This window comes from Mus caroli, unplaced genomic scaffold (assembly GCF_978045245.1).
Source record: "Mus caroli unplaced genomic scaffold, Mus_caroli_1 scaffold_10, whole genome shotgun sequence".
NCBI lineage: Eukaryota > Metazoa > Chordata > Mammalia > Rodentia > Muridae > Mus > Mus caroli.
Genome location: NW_028227265.1, coordinates 3840321 through 3865062, shown reverse-complemented (window position 1 = coordinate 3865062; position 24742 = coordinate 3840321). Strand labels below are relative to the sequence as shown.

At 50.5% G+C, this 24742-nt stretch overlaps 1 protein-coding gene across 3 annotated transcripts in view; it reads right to left on the bottom strand.

Annotated features, from left to right (window-relative positions):
- The window catches only part of Sipa1l2 (signal induced proliferation associated 1 like 2), a 151363-nt gene that overhangs the window by 13752 nt on the left and 112869 nt on the right, over positions 1 to 24742 (bottom strand). For all 3 annotated transcript variants that reach the window (XM_085843514.1, XM_085843515.1, XM_029480755.2), the window contains 9 exons: positions 21098 to 21355; positions 19716 to 19799; positions 18129 to 18229; positions 17683 to 17786; positions 15341 to 15726; positions 12313 to 12537; positions 10409 to 10562; positions 6961 to 7180; positions 826 to 957 (listed from right to left, as the gene is read on the bottom strand). In XM_085843514.1, coding sequence (XP_085699640.1) covers positions 826 to 957; positions 6961 to 7180; positions 10409 to 10562; positions 12313 to 12537; positions 15341 to 15726; positions 17683 to 17786; positions 18129 to 18229; positions 19716 to 19799; positions 21098 to 21355 — 1664 coding nt within the window. The remainder of the gene's footprint in view (positions 1 to 825; positions 958 to 6960; positions 7181 to 10408; positions 10563 to 12312; positions 12538 to 15340; positions 15727 to 17682; positions 17787 to 18128; positions 18230 to 19715; positions 19800 to 21097; positions 21356 to 24742) is intronic.

Here is a 24742-nt window from a genome sequence, read left to right as displayed (position 1 = left end):
CTTGTCAGGTTTTGGCCACAGTCATGAGAAAGACAATACAAGTGAACAACGGCAAACATTCCTAAGAGTTGTGGCCCCACATCCCACTAAGCCCAACTACTGGGAAGTGGGCTCTTCATCTACTTTGTGTACAGTTCCCAAAAAGCTGGAGAGGGCTGCTCCCCAGTGCAGCTTCAACTGGACACTGGATGCTGGTCACAGCATCACTGGTGACCAAAGGCAGCATGGTAGCTGGAGAACTCTCAGACCTCAGCTGACCCACGGCGGCCCAGGGACCACAGGCTCAGCTGACCCATGGCGGCCCACTGACCACAGGCTCAACTGATCTATGGCAGCCCACTGACCACAGGCTCAATTCACCCACAGTGGCCCATAGGCTTAGAAGGAGCCAAGACCCACAGAGATAGAGAGCTGCAAGGGGCAAGCAATCCTGCTTCAGTCATCTGTGTTAAACCTGGGAGCTCCGGCCTCGAGTGGGTCCCTCCTATGTCACCTGGGTGTGCTTCAAGGTGAGACAGTATGAGCTAGGCAAGCAGGTTTGCTTTTCCCACAGGGCAACGAGGCTGAGGAGGAAAGGGACTTGTGCGTCAGGTGGCAGTTGGTCCATGGAGCAGAATTTAGGGATTTAGACCTCTGCCAAGTACTTTTCAAGTGGCTGGCCGCCTCTAAATGCTTCCCCTCCTGTCATCTCCAGATATAGGCAGTTCAACATTTGCAAGATGATCCAACCCACAAACGGGCTCCTAGGCTGCAGCACAGGCCCTGCAGTGCAGGAGCATGCTCCCTGGGCACACAGAAAGACCCTGGGTGTGGGTGAATCTTTACCTTCAAATGCTCGTGCAGCATCCACGAGGTGGGACCAGTCTAACCCTGCAGCTGTGTCTGGCAGCGGCATCAGGCCAGGATCTGCACACTTGGACTTGTCTGATAAGGACCCATCCGAGAACCAGAACTCATCTAAGTAGAAACAAAATCAGAGTATAAGTCAGCCTGTCTCCACCCAGAGTCACAGCATGGGCACCACTGTCCCAGACTCTGACAGTCAGTCTGTCTGAACATGGGTACCACTGCCCTCACAGAGAGTCAGTCAGAAGGCCAGTCGGTCACAGCAGGGAACCAGAGATGCCACATGTACATTAACACATGCACACATGTGCAGAGATGCAGCACAGCCCCTGATATAGATAACTGGTCTCTCAACCCATCAGTCACTGTCTACACAGTCAGTCACAGAGTGAGCACCGTGACCCATAGTCAGTAGGTCATAGCTCCGCTGCGTCATTTGCACATAGTCCCATATAAACACCATAGTCCCTATCTGGAGTCAATCAACCTATTATGTCATTAGTCACTGTCCTCACAGACAGGCAGCCAGTCAGAGCATGGGTACTACCACTGTTACAATCAGCTGGTCATAGCCTGAGTAGCACTGGTCCCTGTGTAGAGTCTGTTAGTCTGTGATCCTTTAGTCCATCACCTGACCAGGTACCACCATCCCCAGAGAATCAGTCAGTCCCAGCACCAGCACTGATCCACCTGGGGTCAGAGTCAGTCAGTGTGGAAAGCATGTCCCGACTCAGATACATACGGTGACCATCACAGTCCCCAGAGTTGGTTACAGCACAGATACTACCATCCATTCTTACAAAGTAGCCCAGGAAACTGTGTAAAACATGACCTGCCAAAATAGGGACCCCTGAGATGCTATCACCAGAGACAGAGCTTTGTCACAAGCAGCCGACCTGAGACCAACTGGGCACTGGAAAGCAAGTGGGGGGCAGCATGGAGTCCTGTGGACATCCACTCTCTTACAGAGGCTTTCTGAAGGATCCAAATCTGAGTGGCCTGAGATAAGCCCCTGCTTTCTCAGGGAAGCCGGTCCCCTTTAACAAGTGCTGCAGCTTCATGTTGCCTTGAGACAGCTGGCAGCCACCTCTTTTCTGATGAGTTACAAAGTCTGAGGAACAAGGCTTGCAAAGCTGAACGGTAAACATCTGAGACAGCGTAAGGGCCTCTTCTCATCCAGTGCGGTGAGGCTGCTTCAATTAACAGACTGGAAGGAGAAAGGAAGCCTCCTCATGACCTCTGCGGAAGTGGCTGCTGGCCTACTTTCCTGATTCCACAGGACAGGCCTACGCTGCCTCACCTGCTCCCTCACTTCCTGAAGTGCGGTTCTCCTTCAGCCACGGTTTTCCCAGCAATCCCCTTTCTCAGTAAGCACTTAGGTCATTAATAACCCTCATTGTTAGGAACTCCTTACGCATCTGAGAATAAATTCTGAAAGAGCCTGACCGGACACTTTCAAAGTGCCTTTCCTGAACCTGCCCAGAGCACTGCATGCAGCTGCTTGTGGCTGCATCTGACTAATGAGACCAATCAAAGTAATGGCCACCTGGCAGGCTGAACCTGCAATTAAGTTCAGGGGCGTAATTAAGCAAATGCACCTGTGATTTCTGCGCCTCCGTCCTTCTGGGGCGCCGTGAGGCCCTGGCATCTGGAATGGGACAGGCAGCATTTGCACAGGTGGCCTTGAAGGACACCCACAGTCTGCTCCCACTCCACAACTGCAGCCTGGGCAGACCTCTCACAGAGACAGTGACAGTGACACCAACCAGACAGGGCTGTTTCCAGGCGACCATGCTGAGAGTGGTGATGCCTGACAGTGTCTCCCAGTCTCTCCTGTGAGGGAACACTATGGAGCTGCTCTCTGGACCTCTACATTAACAGCAGCTCATGCTTGCGCTCTGCCCCTGTCAAGTGCTAAGCCAGCAGTAAGGATGGAGCAGGAACTGGGAGAGAAAACACTCATGATTTTTAGGTTCCTCGACTGAGGCCTTCTCTGGGGTACAATGAAGGGGCCACTGGCCGGTGCTAGGGAAAGGCAGTGGCTGGTGTCAGTAGAGTAAGCACAGTGGCTGGCTCACATGACAAAGGCGGGATGGAGGCCTAGTAAGAAGAGAAGGGACAGCGGCTGGCTCTAATTCGGAAGGTGGGGTGCAGTTGACATTGTCCTGTGGGAAGATCATTCCTGCAGCTACTCAACAAAACAAGTCTACTTGGGCAGACTTGGGCTAAGTAAGTTATGCTCTGTTTCTGAGGCGAGGCACAAATAAGAATGCTGGAGCAGAGGGGACAATGTGAGTGACTGGGTATGCAGACAGGTGCATCTTGGCCAGCCCTGGAATCTGCTCACAGGAGCACACCAGGGCAGTCACCACTAAGTGGCACTGGAAGCTTGGGAAGTATCCTGCATAACCAGACACCCTGGCCTCCTCCCACTTTCAGACATCCAGGGAACAAGGGTGGAAGACACAGACCAAGCTGCTTAGAGTCACTGTCCCCTCCACAGTGAGGGGAACTTGCAGACTTGACACTGAGGAACGGAGGGAGAGGAGACTATGAGAAGTCCCCTCCAGCTAGAGCCTCCTGTGATGTTTTTAGATGGTGATTGCTCCATCCTATCATGAGAGGGACAGCTGAGACACAGCTGGGGCTCAGCTCTGAGGCTCTGTAACTAGGAGACAGACAGACGGGGCTTCTGCAGAAGACAGGCTAGGTGATGCACCGTGAGACAAAGTCCTGTCTAAGGAGGTGACACGTGGTTGAGATCTGAGTGACAGGGGGAGCTGGCAGACGCCTGACACACTAGTGGCACAAAAGCTAGGGCTGACTGTGGGTAGATTTGAACCTCTGCTGAGGCTTGACCAGAGCAGGGAGAGCCTCAGGCTGTGGCTGTCTCTCAGACAACCCAGGAGGCAGATGTGCCTTTCCCAATCATCAAAATCAGGCATACTTTAACTTTCTTTTCTTCCACTGAGTAGAAATAAGTTAATTAGGAATAAGATCTACCTTTTAAAGTTAATTTTTTGTCCAAAGTTTCAAACCAGCAAGTTTGTTACAAGTCTTTAACTGACATGAACACCTCTGCCGGCATAACTTGGCTTTTACACTGGGAAGCCAGCAAGTACAGTCCATGACAGAGGACAGCGAAACCAGCAAGGACCCATGTGGAGCCAGGGCTGGCAGATGAATACTGCCCATCGTCCAGTAGGAAGGAGGAGACACTGCCATGCATGTGATGTCACACACTGTTCCTGCTCTCTTCTCCAGGCTTGAGGGCTTCTAGAAAAGACTCGCTTGCTAGGGTTACCCACAGCTACCCTTTCAAACCTAACTCTCTAAAGCCTTGGGGTGCCTCAGGAGACCCAGGAAGAAAGCTGGTGACCGCACTGACTAGCTCCTGGCCACCAGCTCCCTAGGCATAGTCGCAGAGCATGTGGCGGCACACGACTGACTCTTAAGATAGCATCTGGGCAGAAGCTGGCAATGTCTCTGCTTGACCATTCCTGGCCACACTGCAGGAGAACTTAGACTCTGAAGTGTGGCTACTGTGTAGGCCCTGCTGCCCACCGATGCTCTCTGTGTCTGGATACCAGTCTTGTGGATTCCTATTGTCACTCCACTGTCCTGACTGACTTTATTGGTATTGTCATAAACGCTGAGGGGTCACCTGACAGCAACCACATGGCTCTTGAATGTGAGTTTTACAGGTTGCTCCCCGTTGTTTCCCAAGGTCAAACGTTGGGTCAGTTTAACAAAAATAGCTACTGAAGCTAGAAGACGTCACAAGGACACTCCAAGTCTTCATGTGACACAATGTTTAGGTCTCTTTAAGAGGTATTCCCAGGCACTTGTTCCTGGGGATCAGGGTTTACACTGTAGAAACTCAGTCTGCGGGCCACATTCTCAGAGGGCATCTGTGTTCCCTTTGGGCATCTTGGGGAGACAGATGGAAAGTGTCATGGTTCCTGAGGCACTTGTGGACTAGGGCCTAGCATCCCCCACCTGGACCCGAGATGCTTAAGGCTCATGGGGATGCAGTCGGGAGGGACTCAGAGGCTTTGTGGGGGAGATGTCACTACATTGCTACTGCAACGCTTCTTATTTACACACAGTTATACATTTCAGTCCCCATTTGTATCCCAGAGCAGCATCTGAGCTGAGCAGGGTCAGGCTCCGGGAGGCACATTACCAAGTAAGGGAGTATGCCCAAAAGCGAGAGCCCTGAGAGGAGCCACAGGGACAGGGGCATCTGCTTCTTTCCTCCGTAGGCTGTGGGTAGTTCTGAAAGGATTCATAGATGAGAAAGGCTTAGAGCTGCCTCAACTGCTGCTACTAGGAAAGGCAGCATGAACACCACACACTCCAGCTACCGGGTGTTGCAACAACACAGGAACAGCAGAGACCAGGACTCGCCACAGGAAGAGGGTAGGAGGGATATTCAAGGAACTAGCTTTTTAGGGCAGTAAAACTCTCTGTACAACACTCTGGATGCAGAGCCGTGTTACTGACTGTCTGTCTGTCAGGCCTGTGTTACCGACCGTCCGTCTGTCAGGCCTGTACAGTGTGAAACGGTACGCAGGGACTGTGGGCCTGGACGGCAGCGTTGCATCACTGGGCTCCACTGTAATCAAAGTGCTATGCTGCTTGGGATGAGGTCAGGACAGGGGACCTCACACTTAGGAAGGGAGTCTCCCAGGAGCAGAGCACATGAAAACCACAGTATTTTCTGCTCAGTCCTTCTAAGAACCTAATACCTAAGAAGTGGAGTTTATCACCATCATCACCATCATCTCCATCATCACCATCATCATTCACCACCACTATTTTAAGACACCGAAGCTAAGACACCATGTCTCTCATAGGGGAACAAAAGAAGGGCTGAATAGAAACCCTGGCAACACAGAACCCACTTGTATGTGGGAAACAGAAAAATAACAAGAACATAAAACAGAACTTCAGGAGCTTCACAAAAGCTCTCAGGAGACACTTAGTGGCCATCCTGGGCTACATGAAACCCTGTCTTAAAAGAGGCAGTGTGGGGGTGGGGTGGGGGTTCAACAACACTCGGCGGAACTCAGGGGACAGAGGTGTCTGTCTGAGCTTTTGCCTTGCTATTTGGAAACTCAGAGACTTTATAACAGGCAGGTACCATGCTCCACACTGAGCACTGCACAGGGTGAGGACCAGCCTGTTAAACACTACTAGAAGCCTTATGTCAGATAGCCTGGGATGTTTATATACACTGCAGAAATTGGTTCTAAAGATAGTTCTTCCTATGATGAAATTTGACAAACAACCTGAATATGTCTTTATAGTTAAACTGCCAGGCTTGCTGTGCAGCAGGAATGGAGCCGGGCATAGAAACCATCACACTCTGGCTGCAGACATGGCTCTATGGGTAAATGCCTGCTGTGCACACATGAGGACCTGGGTTTGGGTGCCCAGTAGCCATGAAAATAACCAGTGTGCTGGTGCCTGCTTCTAACCACAGTGCTAGCAGGGGAGACGAGACAATTCCATCCCTGGGAATGGGTGGCCAGCCAGGCTAGCTGTGATGGCAAACTCCAGGTTTAGTGAGAGACTCTGTCTCTACATGTATATGTGCCTGTGTGTGTGTGTGTGTGTGTGTGTGTGTGTGTGTGTGTGTGTATGTGTGTGTGTGTGTGCACAGATATACAGGACACTAAAAATTACAGTTTTAAAATCTGACCTGTGAGCATGGTGTGGTGTGACACAGGGCCACAGAGGTGACATGCAGAGGCCACAAAGCTGTAGCTGGGTGTCCCAACACCCACCTGTTACCCCCTGCTACCAGGACCATGAAGTGGAGCGATAGAATGCTTGGCCCAGCCTGAAAAGCCACCCTATGCCACTGTTCCTCTTTGAAAAAGTTACAGAGTCTACACATCACTTCCTTCAGAGATAAAGTAAAAACAGTATTTGATAATAATGTCTAATGTAAACCACCTTGAAGTCTGCTACTTAGAAATGGTTTAGAAGACAAGGAAATAGTGCCAAACCGTTGACATCGCACCCCATGTGTACTCCTGGATCCACCTCGAGGATCACATGGAACCACGGGTACCCCGAGAGTCCTCCCACGCAGCCCTCACTTACTCCGTAGGCTCCCCATGCTGGGTGCAGGGTGGGTTCTTGGAGGCAGCGTACTGTGGTAGGGTGGGGTCGTGCTAAACAGAATGTCATTGGGCAGCGCCTGCTCTAGGATGGAGCTTCGTGAGCTGGCAAAGGAAGAGCCCCTCCGGTTGCTGCACACGCTCTCATCGGACAGTGTTCGGTACAGCGACCTCCGTGGAGACACGTTCCCGTAGAATGAAAACTAGGGGTCATAAAGGCAGGAATGTTAGCAATGTGAAGGAAACTCCGGGTCATAAAGGCAGGGACATTGACAATGTCAAGGTCTGCGGAGTAGTGCTGCCCACCCATACCTCCAAATACGTGGGAAGCTGAGACAGGGGGACTGCCGAGAGTTCAAGGCCATCCTGGGCTACATGGCAAGTAAAGGCCAGTCTTGGCTACCATACCAAGACTGTCTCAAAACCAGATCGAACCTCCACGATAAATACGCAGTCAGGGTTGTCTGCCTGTGCTATGGCTTTCTCCAGTTTTCTGCTGGTTCAGGACAGTCAAGCATGCAGAAAGGCTCCGGACCATGCCTGGATTTCAGAGTCCCCTCCTCTGACACTCTGTGAAATACTAGTACAGCTTAGACACGGAGCTGTAGCGAGGCCAGCGCTCCTGCAAATACGCAAGGCCATCATTCAGGCAACTGATATTCACAGAAGCACAGAAGCACTGTGGACGGATGGTGACTAGAAATGACAGCAGGGAGGTCCAACTGAGTCTAAATAACGAAACTAATTCTGAACACTGACATTTCCAGAGCCATATAAATATGCTTAAGAGAAGTCATTTAAATCCAGTAAATTCTGCTGTCCACTTAAAAGTTACCACTTGCAAAAGTTTGTATAATTGCTGGAAATTGAATTACAGTTAGTGGGACAAAACCATTGCAAGGGTTAGCTTTGTCAACTGACATAACTCTAGGACCACCTGGGTAGAGTGTCTCAAATGTCTACTTTGGGTTAGCCTGTGGCAAGTATGTGAAGGTGGTCTTAAGCTAAGTGATGTGAGATGACTCAGCCCACTGTGGCTGGTACCATTTCCTAGGCATGGGCGCCTAAACTGTGTGCAGTAGAGTGGGGAAACTGAGCAGGGCACGAGCAAGCAAGCATCCACCTGCTTCTCTCTGCTCTTGTCTGTAGGGTGCTGTACACCAGCTGTGAGGGCAAGCACCCACCCGCTTCTCTCTGCTCTTGTCTGTAGGGTGCTGTACACCTACAGACAAGAGGGTCCTGCCTTGCTTTCCACACATATATGGACTGTAATCTTAAATTGCAAGATAAAATAAATCCCCTTTTCTCTTCTCATTTTTTTTTCTTTTAAAGTAACAACAAGAGACATAGAAGTAGTATGACCAGCTATAAGGAAGACACTGACATCACTGTTATAAATACCAGCTAAGACCATGTAACCAGTTGCAGAAATGAGGATTTTAAAGTAATATGAATGCTTCTGTCTTATTTTGCTAAGAATACATTTGTCTTTCTTCCAATTTCTTTAACATCAATTGGTATTTAAGTAGAGACACTAAAAGAATGTTCCCAAGGGACACTGGCCTATTGTATATTTACAAATGTGCTTGAGATTGTACGAGAAATAGTTATATCATGTTAGGTGTATTCATGGCCTTGTTATTGTTTCCTGTGGACATGAGATATTATTTTGTATCAGTTGACAAGGGGTGGATTGTGGTGGTCATTCCTGATGGCCACCTTGACTGTATCTGGAATAAACCACAACCCAGAATTGGAAGGCTCAGGGATCCTGCTGTCTACCCTCATACACTAAAATAATTCCAACTAAAGAAGCAGGGACCCGACCGAACCTGCAGCACTTTTGTGGCACTGAACCACAATCGTCTCACTCCAATACCGTTTCTAACACACACAGGAGCGGCCAGTAATATTTCTGGATGTGGCAAGGAGGCTAGAGGCCCTGCTATTGCCCATGTTTTACTCATTCTATCTGATCTTTCCAGGGAAGAATACAAGAGATGTGTGTGTGTGTGTGTGTGTGTGTGTGTGTGTGTGTGTGTGTGTGAGCTGCAAAGCTCACTGGCACTGGGAAAGTCATTTGTTTTAGAAGAAAACACACATGTCAAGCACAGGTTCAGCCATTCTGCGATGATGCTTGCTGTGGAGTCATCTGCCTTTGAACCCAAGCACACACAGTTCCCTAACCGGGATCTGATAGAAGGAAGTGTTGAGAAAAGGCTCCTTGTGAGACATTCTGGCGGGGTTCCCGGTTCACACCCCAGTAAGTTGTTTACAGCTGAGTGTGGATGCTCAGATCACGGTGGACAGGGACAGGCGTAGTGTCTGATGGCACTGCTGCTCCAGGAACACAAGGCAGCTAACTGCGGTAAGATACACAGACTGGTGCTCACTGCCATGCAGGTAAAGCCTCACTTTCCCTGGGAAGCACAGATGCCGGACTACAAGTGTGAGAGGCTCTGTTCTAGAACCAGACACTAACGTGTGCTCCGCAGTCTGCTACCAGTCTCAGCTACTTGAAAAAGAAGTGATTGGCCTACTTATTTATGCTTTTTAATTACCCTGCGTTATTGTAAGCACTGCATTGTTAAACTCATTCACTCGTGTGGGGCAGACAGTCCTGGTACACTGGTGGAGGGCAGTCTGTCTGTCTGTCTTCTCCAGTTCAGGTCATCAGGCTTAGCAGCTCCTGCTTCGCATTATTTTAAGAAGTGACTCAGGAAGGAGAACTTGCGGGGAACAAAGCAAAGACGTGAACTCCTCACTGAGAAGGCACCGCTGACTTGAGTGTGAGGAGGCTGTCGCTGAGAGCTGCAGCTCTGTGTGGCAGAATGCAAGGCTTGATAGATATGGTTGCAACCAATCTCCATCCATTTCTGGAGCAGAAGAGCCTGCCAGGCTGACCTGGACAGGGCATAGGCTGGAGGTCCTGGGCGAGATAAGCAGTGTGGCCTCACTGGTTACCTTTGAGGGCCGGCTGTGTCCAGGCACCACGCTAGGCTCCTGTGTGTCACTTCCCGGCATAGCCCTGACCCTGAAGGACAGTTACTGACATAATCTTTATCACATCAGCACGCAGGGACCCACTTGCATAAGCTAATGTAACAGGTCATAGCCAGAGCCAAGACCAGAGGGGAGCCAGCCTGGCTTTCAGAGCAACTCCAAGAACACAATGGCCCCCACACCAGCCTCCTCAGCTCATTTGTCTCTGAAGGAATTGCTAGTGGCAAGGACCAGGGCTGGGCTGCAGCTCTTGCCTAGAATGTGCGAGGCCCTGGGGTTCCACCCTCAGTACTATAAACAAACCAAACCTTGACATCCGTGACAGTAGTGATGGCCACTCTACACCGGGCTGTTGGTGGACCACAGGAAGGGCTGTGGGGAGCACATGCCCTGGAGTTGCACCAAAGCCCTCATGGTCACTCACTCACCTTCCGTCTCCCCTCCTCCACTAAGGGGCTGTCTGGCAGCATCAACTTCAGAAAGTCATCTTTGGATAGGACATGTTGAGTTTCTGAAACAGAGTCTCCCACCACTGCCGGGTGCTGAGTGGCTGTGGACATGATGTCCATCTCACCATATATCCTGATGGAATAAACCAGAACACAGGTTCAGAGGAGCTGCAGTCTACCTATAAGCTGTCCCTTGGCAGTCAGATGAAAGTCCAGAAAGCATCTGAAACTGAGGGGATAGCTCAGTTAGTATGAACCCAGATTTTTTAAAAAAGGCAGATTGGTGGTCAGCTTGGCACTGGAGAGACAGAGACAAGCAGATCTTTGGGCTCACTGCTCAGCCAGTCTAGACTTAGTAAGCTCCAGGCCAGTGACAGCACTATCTTCAAAATCATAATGGGGAGAGCCCAAGGCACATTAGTTAAGGTTATTCTTCAAGAGTCTGTGCACGCTCCCATGAGCTGTGTGCACGCTCCCATGAGCTGTGTGCTCACAGGCACACACAGCACACACAGCACACACCTACACCATGGCATGCTCCTCTAGCAGAGCACAGGTCAGGGTTTCTTGGGCTACTCTGAACAATACCAGACCTTCAGTTTTCCCTTCTTTTTTTCACAAATATAGGATATCCCCGCCGCCCCCCCCCCCATCCCTACCTGCCAATCAAACCTTAGGAGTTCCACAAAACAAGCAGGCAGAGTGTTCCTGCTTCTGTGTTCTCTGACTGTGGGGTTGACGGTGCTCTTGGCCTTGAGACACCATGGAGACTACGCCACACCACCCGCTGTCACCATGACTCTACTGCAGACAGCTTTCTGCATACAGAGTCAAAGTCAGCAGAGCTTTATACTCTGCTACCAATAAAAGCCAAGGGCTACAGAGATGGCTTAGCAGGTGAAGGGCTTGCCTTCTCCAAGTTCAAGCCTGATGAGCTGAGCTCAAGCCCAGGATTCCTATGGTAGAAGGAGGGACTCACTCTACGCATGCCCCGGCAGCTTCTGCACATCACCATAAGCATTACCACCACCACCGCTGTCACCACAGCCACTGCTGTCACCACCGCCACCGTCACCACCGTCACCACCGCCACCACCACCATCACCATCAGAATAAAGTGAAGACTTTAAAGACGGAAACATAAATCCCAACATTTAAAGTGTTTAAAGCAGAGGCAAGAATGGAGCCGGCCCCGTGGGTGAAATGCTTGCCTTGCACCCATTCCCAGCACCCAGTAAACAGCTGAGCATGGCGGTCTGCACTTGTAACCTCAATGTTGGGCAGATGGAGACAGGAGGGTCACTGGGGCCCAAGGGCTGGCAAGCCACACCGGACTGAGTTCCAGGCCAATGATAGGCTCTGTTCTCAAAGAAGGCAGGCAGCACCTGCAGGGCCTCATCAGAGGGTGTCCTCTGGACTCACATGACTGTACTCTGTGCTGGATGGTTTTATGTCAACTTGACACAAGCTGTAGTCATCTGAGAGAAATGATCCTTGACTGAGGAAATGCCTCCATGAGATCAGGCATAAGGCATTTTCTTATTAGTGATCAATGGGGCGGGCTCAGCCTATTGTGGGTGGTACCATCCCTGGGCTGGTGGTCCTAGGTTCTGTAAGAAAGCAGGCTGAGCAAGCCATGGGAAGCAAGCCAGTGAGCCTCTGCATCAGCTCCTGCCTCCAGGTTCCTACCCCATGTGAGTTCCTGTCCTGACTTCCTTCAGTGATCAACAGTGATGTGGAAGTAGAAGCCAAACCCTTTACTGCCCAATCTGCTTTTGGTCCTGGTGTTTTATCACAGCAGCAATAACCCTAACTAGGGGACAGACAGATGGACAGACAGAGATGGTAGGAAGGGTGTACAATGACTATGGTTATAGCCTTACCTGGGGCATTCCGTCACTTCAGGTTCCTCGGGTGGTGGGCTACCTTCTGACTTTTTCCAGCCAATGACATATTTGTTTGCTGCTCCTTGTCTGTGGTAAGGCTTTGTCACAGCCCCAGGTGCCTGCTGACCGCTGCTGTGAGTGACAATGTAGACTTTGGAACTGTCCAGAGAGCCAGTGCTTTTGGAGCAGTGAGCGGAAGGGCTTCCTGAGTGGTGCGAGCCACTGTGAAGACAGCCAAAGGTGGCATCATAGCAGATACAGCAGTGACATGTGGTCCCTGGCCACTGGGCTGGGAAGGCAGGTGACCTCTCTACCACATAGCTTGCTGGATGGGAAGCCTCTGTGTCCAGAGGCTCCCCACGCTCGGGTGTGGCAGAAGCAAGCTGAGAAATACAACTGGGGGAAATGCTACAGCAAAGAGCAGGCGAGTTGCAGGCCACTCACTTAGTGACTCAAATTCCAACTCAACTGTTCATGACTCCAGTCTCATAAGTACAAAACCCTAGGCCAAAGAGGTGCTTCAGGCCAGCTACTCATAGGCTTCTAGTCCCTTAGCCTGTCGCATTAATAGACAGCTGCTGTAGAAATCCCCCCGAACTCCCTTTCTCTGCCTAATGAAGGGCGTGCACTGAAGGCAATTGTCCAAGAACACTGAGCACTTTCCACTTAGCAGTAACATGAAACTCTTTGCTACACAGATTCCACAAGTCCCTGAGGTACCTTGACTCTTGACACCAGGTCTCTTACAAGTAGCCTGAACTTTGAAAAGATGCTGCAGGGGCTACAAGACCCCAAGGTGGCTTTTACAGAATGGCCAACTTTTATCCAGTCCCGAGGAGGGTGGGAATCATCCAGGAACTAGAACTCATGTGACTTCTGAATACAATGTTATCTCGCACTGAGCTGCATTGAACAGCACTAGTGAAAAGCGAGCAGCAGGAATGTCTACTTGGCACACAGCCCCATCCTCTGTTCCCACTGTCCTGGCCAACAGGAGCTAGCTCCAGGCTCCTGTCCTCTTCCCTGGCATGGTGGCTGTCTCACCACAACTTAGCAGCCCACACCCAGCAGAAGTTCTAATTGTCCTCAGTGGCACCACCTCAGCCATGGTGGTTTACAGCCAAGGACAGTGCAGAAGACACATGGGTGCTGGGTGTAATGTTTAGTTTTGTCAACTTGACTAGATCTGTGATTTCTGAGGTGACAGGTGTCCCTGTCTGAGATACGTTGAAAACCCACCCTAAATGTGGCCAGCAGCATCCCACACACTGGGTCCTGGACTGAATAAAGAGGAGACACTGGGCTGAGCACCAGCGTTCATCTCTGCTTCCTGACTGCAGATACTCGTGACCTTTTTCTTCCAAAGTCCTCCCTGCCATGACAGACTGTATCCCTCAAACCACAAGCCAAAATAAACCCTTCTTTCCTAGCCAGTATGGGCACCTCTCAGGGGAGACTCATGCCTTCTGTAGACATTAGAGAAGGACCCCTTCTCACCAGGAGATAGCCATGAACACAGCCAGCAAGTGACAATAAGTTTTAGCCACAAGGGAAATTAAGACAGGGCACCTGGTGTGGGGCATTGTCACTTGGCCTGCCTGGGTTCCATGAGTTAAAGTGGCACAGAGAGTGACCCCTTGGTTGTATGTCCTACGAGGATGTAGGTCGACCTTACTGGTCATACCCAGCACTCACAGTGGGCACTGTCCTTCAGTAATATCCAAGAAATGGCAGAGGAGGGCTCCATGGAGAACTCTGGTGTCCACTGCTCAGGAGCAGAGGCCTGTCACCAGAAACCAGGGGCCTGCATTCACTACCCCTTGGGGACATTCCTTTCAGAGTTCTAGGTCCCACAGGACTGTTCCATTTTGGTTTGTCCATCTATGCTCTGTGACTGGAAGCTCTGAAAAGCTGGAGAGTGACCCAAAGCCGTGGAAGGACAGCACCAGGGACAAGGAGCAAACGTGAGGAGCAGAAGCCACACCTCCTGATGAGATCCCACTGAGACACACTGACACACGAGCTTCTTCTCTGAGTCTCTCAAAGAGAACCCAGAAACCTGAAATTATCAGCTTTTAAACCAGCATATAGATAGACAGCTGTCAAGCTGGAGTACAAAACCATGCGCAGACATGTATTATGTATCTATATTTAGGATAAAATTCCCTTATATTTAACTCCTCTTTACCCCCAACAGTGGGAGGCTGAATACACCACAGCCTCGAGATACTTCACAAACAAATCAATTAATTTTGAGACAGGTCTCACTAACCCGCCCAAGCTGACCTTTAAGTGGAATATGCCCCAGGTGGCCTTGATTAGCCTCTGAGTAGATGGGATTATAGGCCTGCACCATCAGGCTTAGTCAGACATTTACTTAAAAATCCCAACTGGGCTGGGAAGACAGTTTAACATTCAGGAGTGTTTACTGCTCTTCCAGAAGAGCCAAGTTTGGTTCCAGCACCCACACTGGATGAACGACAACTGCCTATAACTCTAGCTCAAGAGGGTCCAACTCCCTTTCTGGTCTCTGTGGGCAATTTACTATGTGCACATGTCCATGCACAGACCCCAAACCAAATTCCTGTAGTACATGGCCTGCCATCAGGCTTCAGGGACAGGGATGGTGTGATGGTGCTCACAAGCTTACATAAGGGAGTGAGGTGAGTCCCCAGCAAGGAGCCTGCTGCTGTGCCTTCCCTCCTCCAGGGTCTACAACTGTTTCTGACAGGAATGGTGAGATGACTTCATATACAAGTGAGTCACACTGCATTCACAGATAACCTGGGACACAGGTGGCCTGCAGGGTGGACATGGCTGACAGACACTGAAGATTAACTGGTTTGTAGCTCTCTATCAAAAGATATCAGGGTCACAGGCTGAGAGGGGAGGCAAGAGACACACAACTCAACAGCAGAGTTCAGGAGATGAGCACTCTCTGTGGGGTCAGATGGCTGGGCAGTTAGCAGTGACAGCCTTAGGCCCCACCCATACTGCAGGTGCAGTTTGGAGTATACTGGCTTACCTGGAGTGGGAGGAGACTTCACTGAGGTCACCCATGCTACCGTCAGCAGCGCTGCTGGAGATAGCAGAGGCATAGCCATGCAGGGCATACATCTTGGCAGGGTCATCGTCAGCTACCGAGACATCAGCAGCATCTACCCACTGCTCGGCCCGGCTGTGCATCAGAGACCTGCTGCCTGTCAGATGCACTGGGCCAAGGATGGTGGCTGGCATGCATGGCGTGGTGTCGATGCCGCTGTCGGTGGACGCGCCTTTGATGTAGGTCAGTCCCAGCAGCTCGGGGTCCATCAGGTCCCCTGACCCAAAGTGCTTGTCATCACTGTTGCTGGAGGTGTTACTAGACAGAGTGTTGCTGCTGGAGTGGCTGGAGCAGCTCTTATCCCCAATCTGGAGAAGAGGATAGACAGACGGCCTTTGGGTAAACCCCCATATACTGATCACCTAAACATTAGGTTATAGCCAAGGCTTGGGTTGAATTTTATGTGCTCCCTAAGTCAGCAATAGATATAGAAATGGATTTTCTCAATATCCTAGTTTTGTGTGTGTGTATACACATGTGTGTCTATGTTTGTATATATGTGTGTGTGTGTGTGTGCGTGTGCTTTGCTCCTTTGGGTACCAGTCTATCTCCTTTTGGAGTCAGTATCTTTTACTTTTAACTTTCAGCTGGTAAGTCCCAGGGATCTGCCTGCTTCTGCCTGGTCTCATGCAGAGGACCTGCCTCTTGCTTCCTCCACCACTGACAGGAGCTTAGCATCCTGTCTTTAGTCAATCACTGGTGTATAACACACAAATGTCACTGACAAGGATTATACAGATGGAGAAGGATATAAAACTCAGGCAGAGGAGATCAGTTTACATTTATAAACTTCCTGCCATTTACAGCCAGTACAGCATTTCTCTTAAAGACTCCAAGTTTGGTGAAGGAGACCCAGGTCTGAGTCATAATGGCAAAACGTCCAGTTAGTCCCTGGGTGCTTTCTGAGGTCTTAGTGCCACATGCTTCCTGTGCAGAGAAGGACTCTGCAACTGTGAAGTGCCCTGCAAAGAAGCACACAGGCTCTCAGGGAGCTAAAGCCAAGTGAAGTCCCAAGAGGAAGATTCCAGACGAACTGTCTGAAAAGCACCCATGCTTTAGGGAGACCAAGGCCAAGACAGAAGAGATCCCCTCTGTCACTGTGCCCAGACCGACTCAGCCGTCCCAGTTCGAGAACCAGCAGGACCAGGGCTTTGGAGCCGGGACAATGCCCCTGTCCAGGCCATTTCCTAGGGGCTTGGCCACCTCTCTTTTTCCTCCATCCTCCTGCACCTTTATGCAAATCCTGGCTTCTCTGGTTTCAACCTGGCCCCTCCACAGCCTGTCTTCCTCTACAGAACTACTCTGGACGTCTGTAGACGCAGATGTGAGTGGACTCAGGAAGTGGCTCAGGTCAGGGCTGTGGCCGCAGGAAGAATGGCTGTGCACAGTTAGGGGAACTGCAAAGCTCACTGATGTGCCAAGGGGAGGGAAGAGTGTTGCCAGGAGTTTGTAAGTTTCTTTCACCTGCACATCTTCAAACCACCCAACTGCAGCTCCTTTGTATGGAGTCTCATTGAAAGCTGCTTCTCCTACAGGACTCGCCTCATAGAGACTTTATGGTATAGATAAGCTGGTCTGTGGGATTAACAAGGAACCTGCTGTCAGTGGACTCTCAGCAGGCTGCTGGGCTGCTATGGTTACGGACATCTCAGTGACATCAGCAGAGGGACCTCGCTGCAGCTCCTCTGGAGAGAGGGGCTGTTTCTGTTTCCACTACTGCACTGTCCCATTAAGTAGCTAAATGGTTGACCAGCTAAACCTGGGGGCAGGATCTCATCACTGTCACCCTGAACAGCAAGGTTGGGAGGGTGATGTGCATGTTGGCTTTAGCAGGAATCTGCTGTAGTCTTTCCGTGGTCCTTCATGAACTGAGAAAATAAACAAAACTTTCCCATTTCCCTTCTCTTTTTATCCTCTTTTATGAGTGTCCTTTGTGGAAAATAACACGTGTCTGATCCCTGCCACAGGTGTGCCACCTACTGTGTGCTGGAATGTGTTTATGTTTTCAATCACTCCCTGCCCTACTCTGTACTGGGCTGTACCCCACACAGCACTGAACACCACATGTGGGCACATGCTGCCATACTGTGTGCTGGGCTATACCTCACACTCTCAAGCATGGAAACACCATATGTAGTCCTACTGGGTACTGAGATGCATCCCATGTTCTTGAGCACCATGGACAGGTGTGCTGTGCCACCCTCTATATGCTGACACACATCAATCCTGCTACAGGTGCAATTGGTCGTAGATAGAGGACTTACATGAGATAGCTTATTGGGGGACTCTTTGCAGCTTCCGTCTTTCTGCAGCACTCTTTCCTTATAGGAGCTCAGGACCTTGGAAGGTGGGCCATGCCATTTGGTTTCTGTGACATTAAAGAGAGTTGAGCCCATGATTTCCAGTGTTAGCAAGAGGGAGAAAGACAGGGTTCTGATGGTTTGAAACTTTACTACAACTTCCCAGGTTACCAGCAAGCACACGGGAGGCAGCAGAGTCCCCCCACAGAGGGACCGATCTCTCCAGGCATTATAACCAGTTATCTGAAGCCATGCTATAACCATAGCTACCCCAGAACCAGCCAGCCACCCACAGGCACCTCACATGGCTCACAAAGAAACTCATCAACTATGGTTGTCCAAGTGAATGAGTAGGGACAGGGAGAAAGTATAGGTCAAGGGGTGCCCTGGAGGCCCGGTCCCTGCGTTACCTGGAAGCCTGCCTCCCTCCAAGAGGTCCTCGTGCTCCCCGGTTCCATCGCACTCCACAGAGCCTGGGCCCTGGTGCTCCAGCAGGAGGGGTGATGGGCACCTGCAAAGAGGGAGTCTGGCTATTCTTTTCTGACACCGCCAGCCAGCAGAGGACAGGACAGGTCAAGTATGAGGTGGCTGAGGTTTCCTACAGAGGCCACCACCATTCCAGGGCTGATGCTGTCCTAGGAAACAGTCCCCTGACTGTGGAAACACAGTATCCTGGTCGATCTCGCCAGGGAAGAGGATGCTGTTTCACCAGGACTGACACACAGCAAGCTTCAACAGATAAACATGCACCACCAGCGTCGAGGCCGCAAGTCCTCCAGCTCTGGTGGAGCACATGACCGGCCTTACTTTTGACTAATGCACGTGGCACTGATACATCTGACCACTAATGCATGTAAAAAAAAGAAAACTTGACTCAGTCTAGACTCTGCCCCGATGGCCTGTGCATTACGGGAACTGGAAAAAGGAAAACATAATCTTAGAAATGAAGGAAGTGAAGGCAATGCGCTTGTGCTGCCGTGTAATGCCATGAGCTGAGTCCACCGTGGGTCTGAGACTACACAAGGCTTCCCATTTATATAAGAACAAATCGAGGCTCTGCTCTCCTTGCTTAGCCATGGCTTCACTTTGCTATTTAGCTGTGAAGAATTCTGTCTGCCATCTGAGATGAAAAGCATGGTATCCAAATTGGACAGCAGAATGCCTGGCCTAGAGTTCTGCTCTGCACCTGAAGACAGTGCCATGATTGCCATGCTCTTCCATGGACAGGAGTTTTCTGTCCATGCCAGCTGAGGCCTCCGTGGATGACTGTGTTCGGTCCACAAAAGGGCCCAGCTGTTGACTACCATAGTCGGACTGGAGTCACCACAACACACATCTAGAACCTGAATGCTGTGCTACATGCTACCTCAAGAGTCCCACATAAGGTCAGTGTGTACGTGTGTGTACATGCGTGTGTGTATTCACAAGGGTCTCCAGTTGTACCCACACTCCTGATTCCTGGGGTATGACACAAATCACAAAGGCTCCTCCCAAGGAGGCCTCTCCAGCCAGGTGGCTGCTATGTTGCTTCTCCAACAGGAAGTGAAGAAACTTCAATGATAACCTATTCTCTGGCTCTCAGGGGCTGTCTTCTATTAGCAGGTTGAGTCAGGGGAACTTCCTGAGAGTTCCCATCCACAAAGTCCTCAGATCTACTCTCTTGTGTTCAGAAGTCCATTCCATGTCAAAACAAACAAACAAACAAACAAAAAACCCAACAGGGAAGACCCAGGAACACTGTCACAGAAACAGAGTTTCCTAGCAGGGCGTGGTGGCACACACCTACCATCCCAGCACACAGGTGGATCATCACGAGGTAGAAACCAGCATAGGCTACAGTGTGAGCCTCTGATTTAATCAGAAAACTCTGCACTTGCTAAAAGTGCTTGTTACAGGTGGCCTTCTGTGCAGACCACACACAGGAATGCATTTGAATGAGTCCCAGGTACAGACACAGGCTCCCCTGGGGAGGAGACAAAGGCAGGAAGGAGCCTTACCCATCATAGCCCACTTGTGGCCGCCAGGGTCCGCTCCCAGCAGGTCCTGGGTCGCTGGATGATGACTGGTTGCTGGGAGAACTTCTGAAAGGGGAAGAAGAGCAGCAGGGTTTGGACATCTCAGTCCAGCACCCCCCCTCCTTCTGACTTGTGCTGTTTACAAAAAATTCCCTATGTCCATTCACAAAACAATGTGTAATGGAACCAATCAGGGAGATAATCTGAGAATCGGCGAAGCCCGAGATTTCTCAGTTTTATGACAGAAATCCATCACAGGAAGGAGTGTGGATTTGGGGACATTTGCTTTCTGAAGATGAAGGCACAATGGTGGCTCCAGAGGACAGAAAACCAGGCATGCGGCGGGAGTGTACAGTCAGGAGACAACACTCATGCCTGTTACACGGAGCCTAGTGCAGATCACATATGAGTCGAGTGCACAGTGTGAGCAGGAGCAAAGCTGTAATGTGGCAAGACCACTGACTTTCACACAGCTGCCTACTGTAATTCTAGAGATCACTTTCCAAATCTCTGAGAAGTCACTTGACAGAGACGATGCTCGCCAGGATCCCTCTGGCTGCAGGGTCCTTCTGGTCTCCTCCATAGTTCTCTAGGTTCTATGTGATTAGAGGGGTGCTGCTGACTCTTGCCCCAGGTGTTACTGTGTGTGCTTTGAGCGCAGGGAAGCTGCGTTATAAACCCCATGATCTTCAAGTCCAGAGGCTTGGAGCCCAGATGCCTTGATTAATGTTAAGTTAAAAGATTCCTGCTCCTCCTGGGAGCATAAACTAGAACAGACAAGAAGAGCTACACATTTTGTTAATTCTAGTAAATATTTGTATAGGTTTACAGTGTGTAGTGCCTGGTCCTAAGCCCTTCAGTGATGCTGATCTGGGTGGTCTTTAGCAGGTCCTCCAGGGTCTACTTCTTCCTTATCTTCCAGAAGAGGGACATACATCATAGAGGCCCAGGGGACAGCCCAATAGGCAAGCAAGACCCTGGCTCCTGGTGTGTACTGACAGGTCTACCAGATCAGAGCCCTCAGGGATCAACTGTCCAGAGTAAAGGCTCACATCTCTATGGTGTAGGTCACAGGAATGTTTAGACAGGAATTATACATAGAATCAACTGTTTTGGTCTCAAACACAACCTATGCAATTTAGGTGCCCTGAGCTCTCACCACCTTCTCGTGTTACTGGATTTAGCGCTAAATGCTGTGTCCCGGGTGGGCAGAGGGTATCTGCTCTGACAACAGGACAAGGCTAGACTCTGAGCACCACTGTGACTGAGGCTATCCTATTGCCCTGTTTGCCAAAACTCACAACAAGCTATCACAGAACCAGCCAGGCTGCTTAGTTAGTATCTAAGGAAAGCTGTGGTGTTACCTGGTGCCATCCGGCAGCTTCCTATCAAAGGATGTGCTCCGGGGGATGGCGGCCTGGGCCTGCTGCAGCAGCGGCTGGCACTGGAGTCGGTCAGGTGTGCCAGGCACAGGTGAGGCTCTGGAAACTGGCTGTAGGGCAGGGGTGGGCACACGGTGCCACGTGGTGTTCCTCCTAAAAGGTGTCTTGTACTCACAGGGTGTGCCCTCACTGTCCAGCTTGTATTCCACCATGGGGATCCGGCAGAGCTCTGAACAGCCCCTGTGGAGCCAAGAAGAGATGGTGAGACTATAGCTTCTTAGAGGACCCGGGCAAGGCCTGCTCATGGCAGAGCGGACTCTCCTGCACGTGCACCTGTGCTTCCTGGGGCCTAACAGGATGGCACCTTACATGTGCTCTAAGGCATCCTTCCCTAGATGCTCAAAACCGTTCAGCTGCTGTCTGGCCAACAGTCAGACTGAGATTCTAAAAGATCCAATTGTAGCTTTCTCCTGCTTGCTAACACACCATAGGCTGGTTGGGGTGGGAAGTGCTGCACAGTGGGAGGGACCACAGCCCTTTGGATGCCGTGAGTTATTGTTAGTTGTTTTCAGAGCACTTCGGTATTCCTCCAAGTTCTGCCTACTGTCATGAGATAGCAACGCCCAGAGATGCTGCAACCCTGCTCAGTATTACACGGCAAGGTCATGGCCAGACCCAAGTGCTGCAAATATTGTTCACAGAGCTGGACACGGACACAAGACATTGTTCACTAGGGCCCAGGCATCAGTGTCAACCACCCAACTGGCCATGCTGGCTCAGCAGTCAGCCTCTGAAGGCAGTGCCCTCAGACACTCAACATGAAAAATTGTCTCCTAGCCAGCCTTTGAAAGAGCTGCTCCAAGAACATCCACCCATTAGCAGATGCCGGAGTAAAGCTTGCCAGTCCCTTTCAGAAACATTGCAGGAGCCTAGTATCCCCAAGGACGCACAGAGGGAGCGTCACCAGGACACACAGAGGGAGTTTCACCAGGACTCACAGAGGGAACGTCACCATGCCCTGACAGCCCACAGAGGCTCAGTCAGAGATGCCAGTATGACCCACCGACACAGTGAATGCAGAGGTTGCTTAGAAAGCAGAGTTCATGAGAAGCTCAACGGTAGGCCCTGAGGTCCAGCAAGCAGGGAACAACCAGAGGGTCCCAGAAAGCAGGGCTCTTCAGTGCTCTGCAGAAAGACAGGTACTTAGGCCAGTGGCACTGAGTAGGTAGGAAGTGGGGAAAGATGAGACTTAGCCTCACAGTTTTTTCTGTAAGTCCAGCCTGTCCCCAAAGACTGAACAAGAACCACTCCCACCAGAAAGGCAATGGATGTCTGTCTCAGTCCTTATAGCGAAGCTCCCTGAGCAGCCAAGGCTCTGATACTGACAGATATTATAACTAGATCTTAAAGTCCAGGAAAAATGTCTAGCCAGTCAGTAGAATGGCAAACTGAGGTACTCTTCCGAAGAACTTAGAGACAAAACACCCATCTTTCACCAAAGAGAAGGATGTGTGTGTTAAGGTAGAAAATTAATAAGAAACACTACCAAAATATCAGAACCAGAAGACATGAAAACCAGATTTGAAGGCCCACAGGGCACGAAGCACAGACAAACAGCCACCTATACACACCCTGTGCAATCAGATCCCGGGTCAAAGGCATGATCTGGACATGGCAGGAGACCGGGGTGGAGGGCTGGCCGGAGCTCTGCTTTCTGTAGCCATACTGGAAGGCTTCTGATTAAAATAATTCCTAATGGCTCCAACCATGAAGAGAGGACCAGCCAACAGAGCAGCCTGGTTTGTATCTCATAACCCTGAGGCTGCGACAGTGCCACCCTTGGGGAGCAGCAGGGAGAAAAGCCACCATGAGACAGACACAGGCTGTCGTCAGAGGAGGCTCCGACCACCACACACTCCATTCCTCACCTTCTAACTTCATTCCCTTCCACCAAAGCCAAACTTGCTTCATAAGCTAGCCTATATTTTCTGAGTTTGACAGTCAATATTTAAGTTGAGATTTGCCTGGATTGTGATGTTTTATTGCGAACGGAATTTGAGGAAACATTTACCAAAGGACTTAAGGTCATGAGTATTCTGCTCTGTATCCAGATTCAACATCCACTGGGACCGCAGATTCATCCACACAGCCAGTGACCTGACTGGAAGTCACGAAATGGGACATTACAGTAGGAAGTACTCAGCAGGGCCACACCTGTGTCTGCTGTTACTTCCAGAGAGCAGTCACCCGGTGCAGGGGAGCCCAGGCTGTGTGTCTCTATGGCTCTGCCCACACTTCCGAGGCCTGCGCTTGCAAAGGGAGAGCAGATGGCTGAGAATAGGGTGGTCTACTTAATTCACACTTGTGGACTCTAGCTGTCAACAGCACACCACAATTTAACTTGAATCTCGGAAGAAAGAACTTACATAAATGCGTACTCACACCTCGTATTTGAGGGGAGTGTTGTGCATAAGGCAGAGTGAGGAATAGCAGAACTAAGTCTCTCAAACATCTCAAAGTCCTATGCAAGAGGCTTTTTCAAATGCAAAAGGGAGGGAGGGAGGAAGGGAGGGATGGATAGATGTACAGTCTTCTGCCATAAGAGCTACCTATTCTCTCAGGCTGCAAATGAAGCTCAGTCACTGAGGTGCTCACACTGTACAAGCATAGGAGCCAAGTTCAATCCCTTAAACCTACCCAAAATCCCAGAGGTAGCAGGAATTTGTGGTCTCAATGCAGGGGAGGTGGAGACCTGTGACCCCGAGGCTGACTAACCAGCCACTCTAGCAAATCACAACAGGTTCCCTGAGAGACGCTGTCTCAAAAAACAGGGCAAAGAACACTGCGGGAGAGACCTGCCGTTGACCTCTGGTTTCTACACACGTGTGCATCCACATTTACATGTTTACCGGCACGCATGTGAACACATGCATGTGCACACACATGTAACTGCTATTAAGTGACACTTTCATAGCACTAACTCTAATGAGCAAGACTTTTCTTGACTCCCGTGGCTAATATGTCAAACTTCATAGACTAATGGAAGTTACCAGACCTGCTCAACCTTACCTCTGTTCCACAGGTCCAAGGGAATCGTCAGAGAATGCATATACAGAAGAATTGCAGGGTAGCCCTCAGAGACCCCTGTGCAGAGGCGGACCTGCCTGAGCCTTGACTTCACCATCCCTGCTTGGTTTGGATGTGAACCACCCACGTAAGTTTGTGTGTTTGAACACGCCGTCTCCAGGTGATGGCGTTGTTTGGGGCAGTGAGGCCTAATAGGAGGAAATGGATCTCTGGTAGACAGGCCTTGAGGTTAAGGCCCAGACTCCACTTCCTGCCTGCCTCTGCTTCTATTCTGGGGTGTAATGAGTCCTAGAGTGCTCCTGCTGTAACTCCTCAGACCATGAGCGAAGGCAACCCCTCCTCCCTTAAGCTGCACTGATCAGGTGTTCTGCCTAGAGACAGAAAGCAGAGCTTACTTACATGGCCCTCACAGTGGACTCTGGGGACATCCTGGGACCCTGGATAACTACTCTTAGACTACTGCCGATGGCCCAAACATGTCAGAGAGACCTGTCAGAAAAGGACATTTGTTAAGGGGTGGGAGGCGCTCTGCTACTCTTA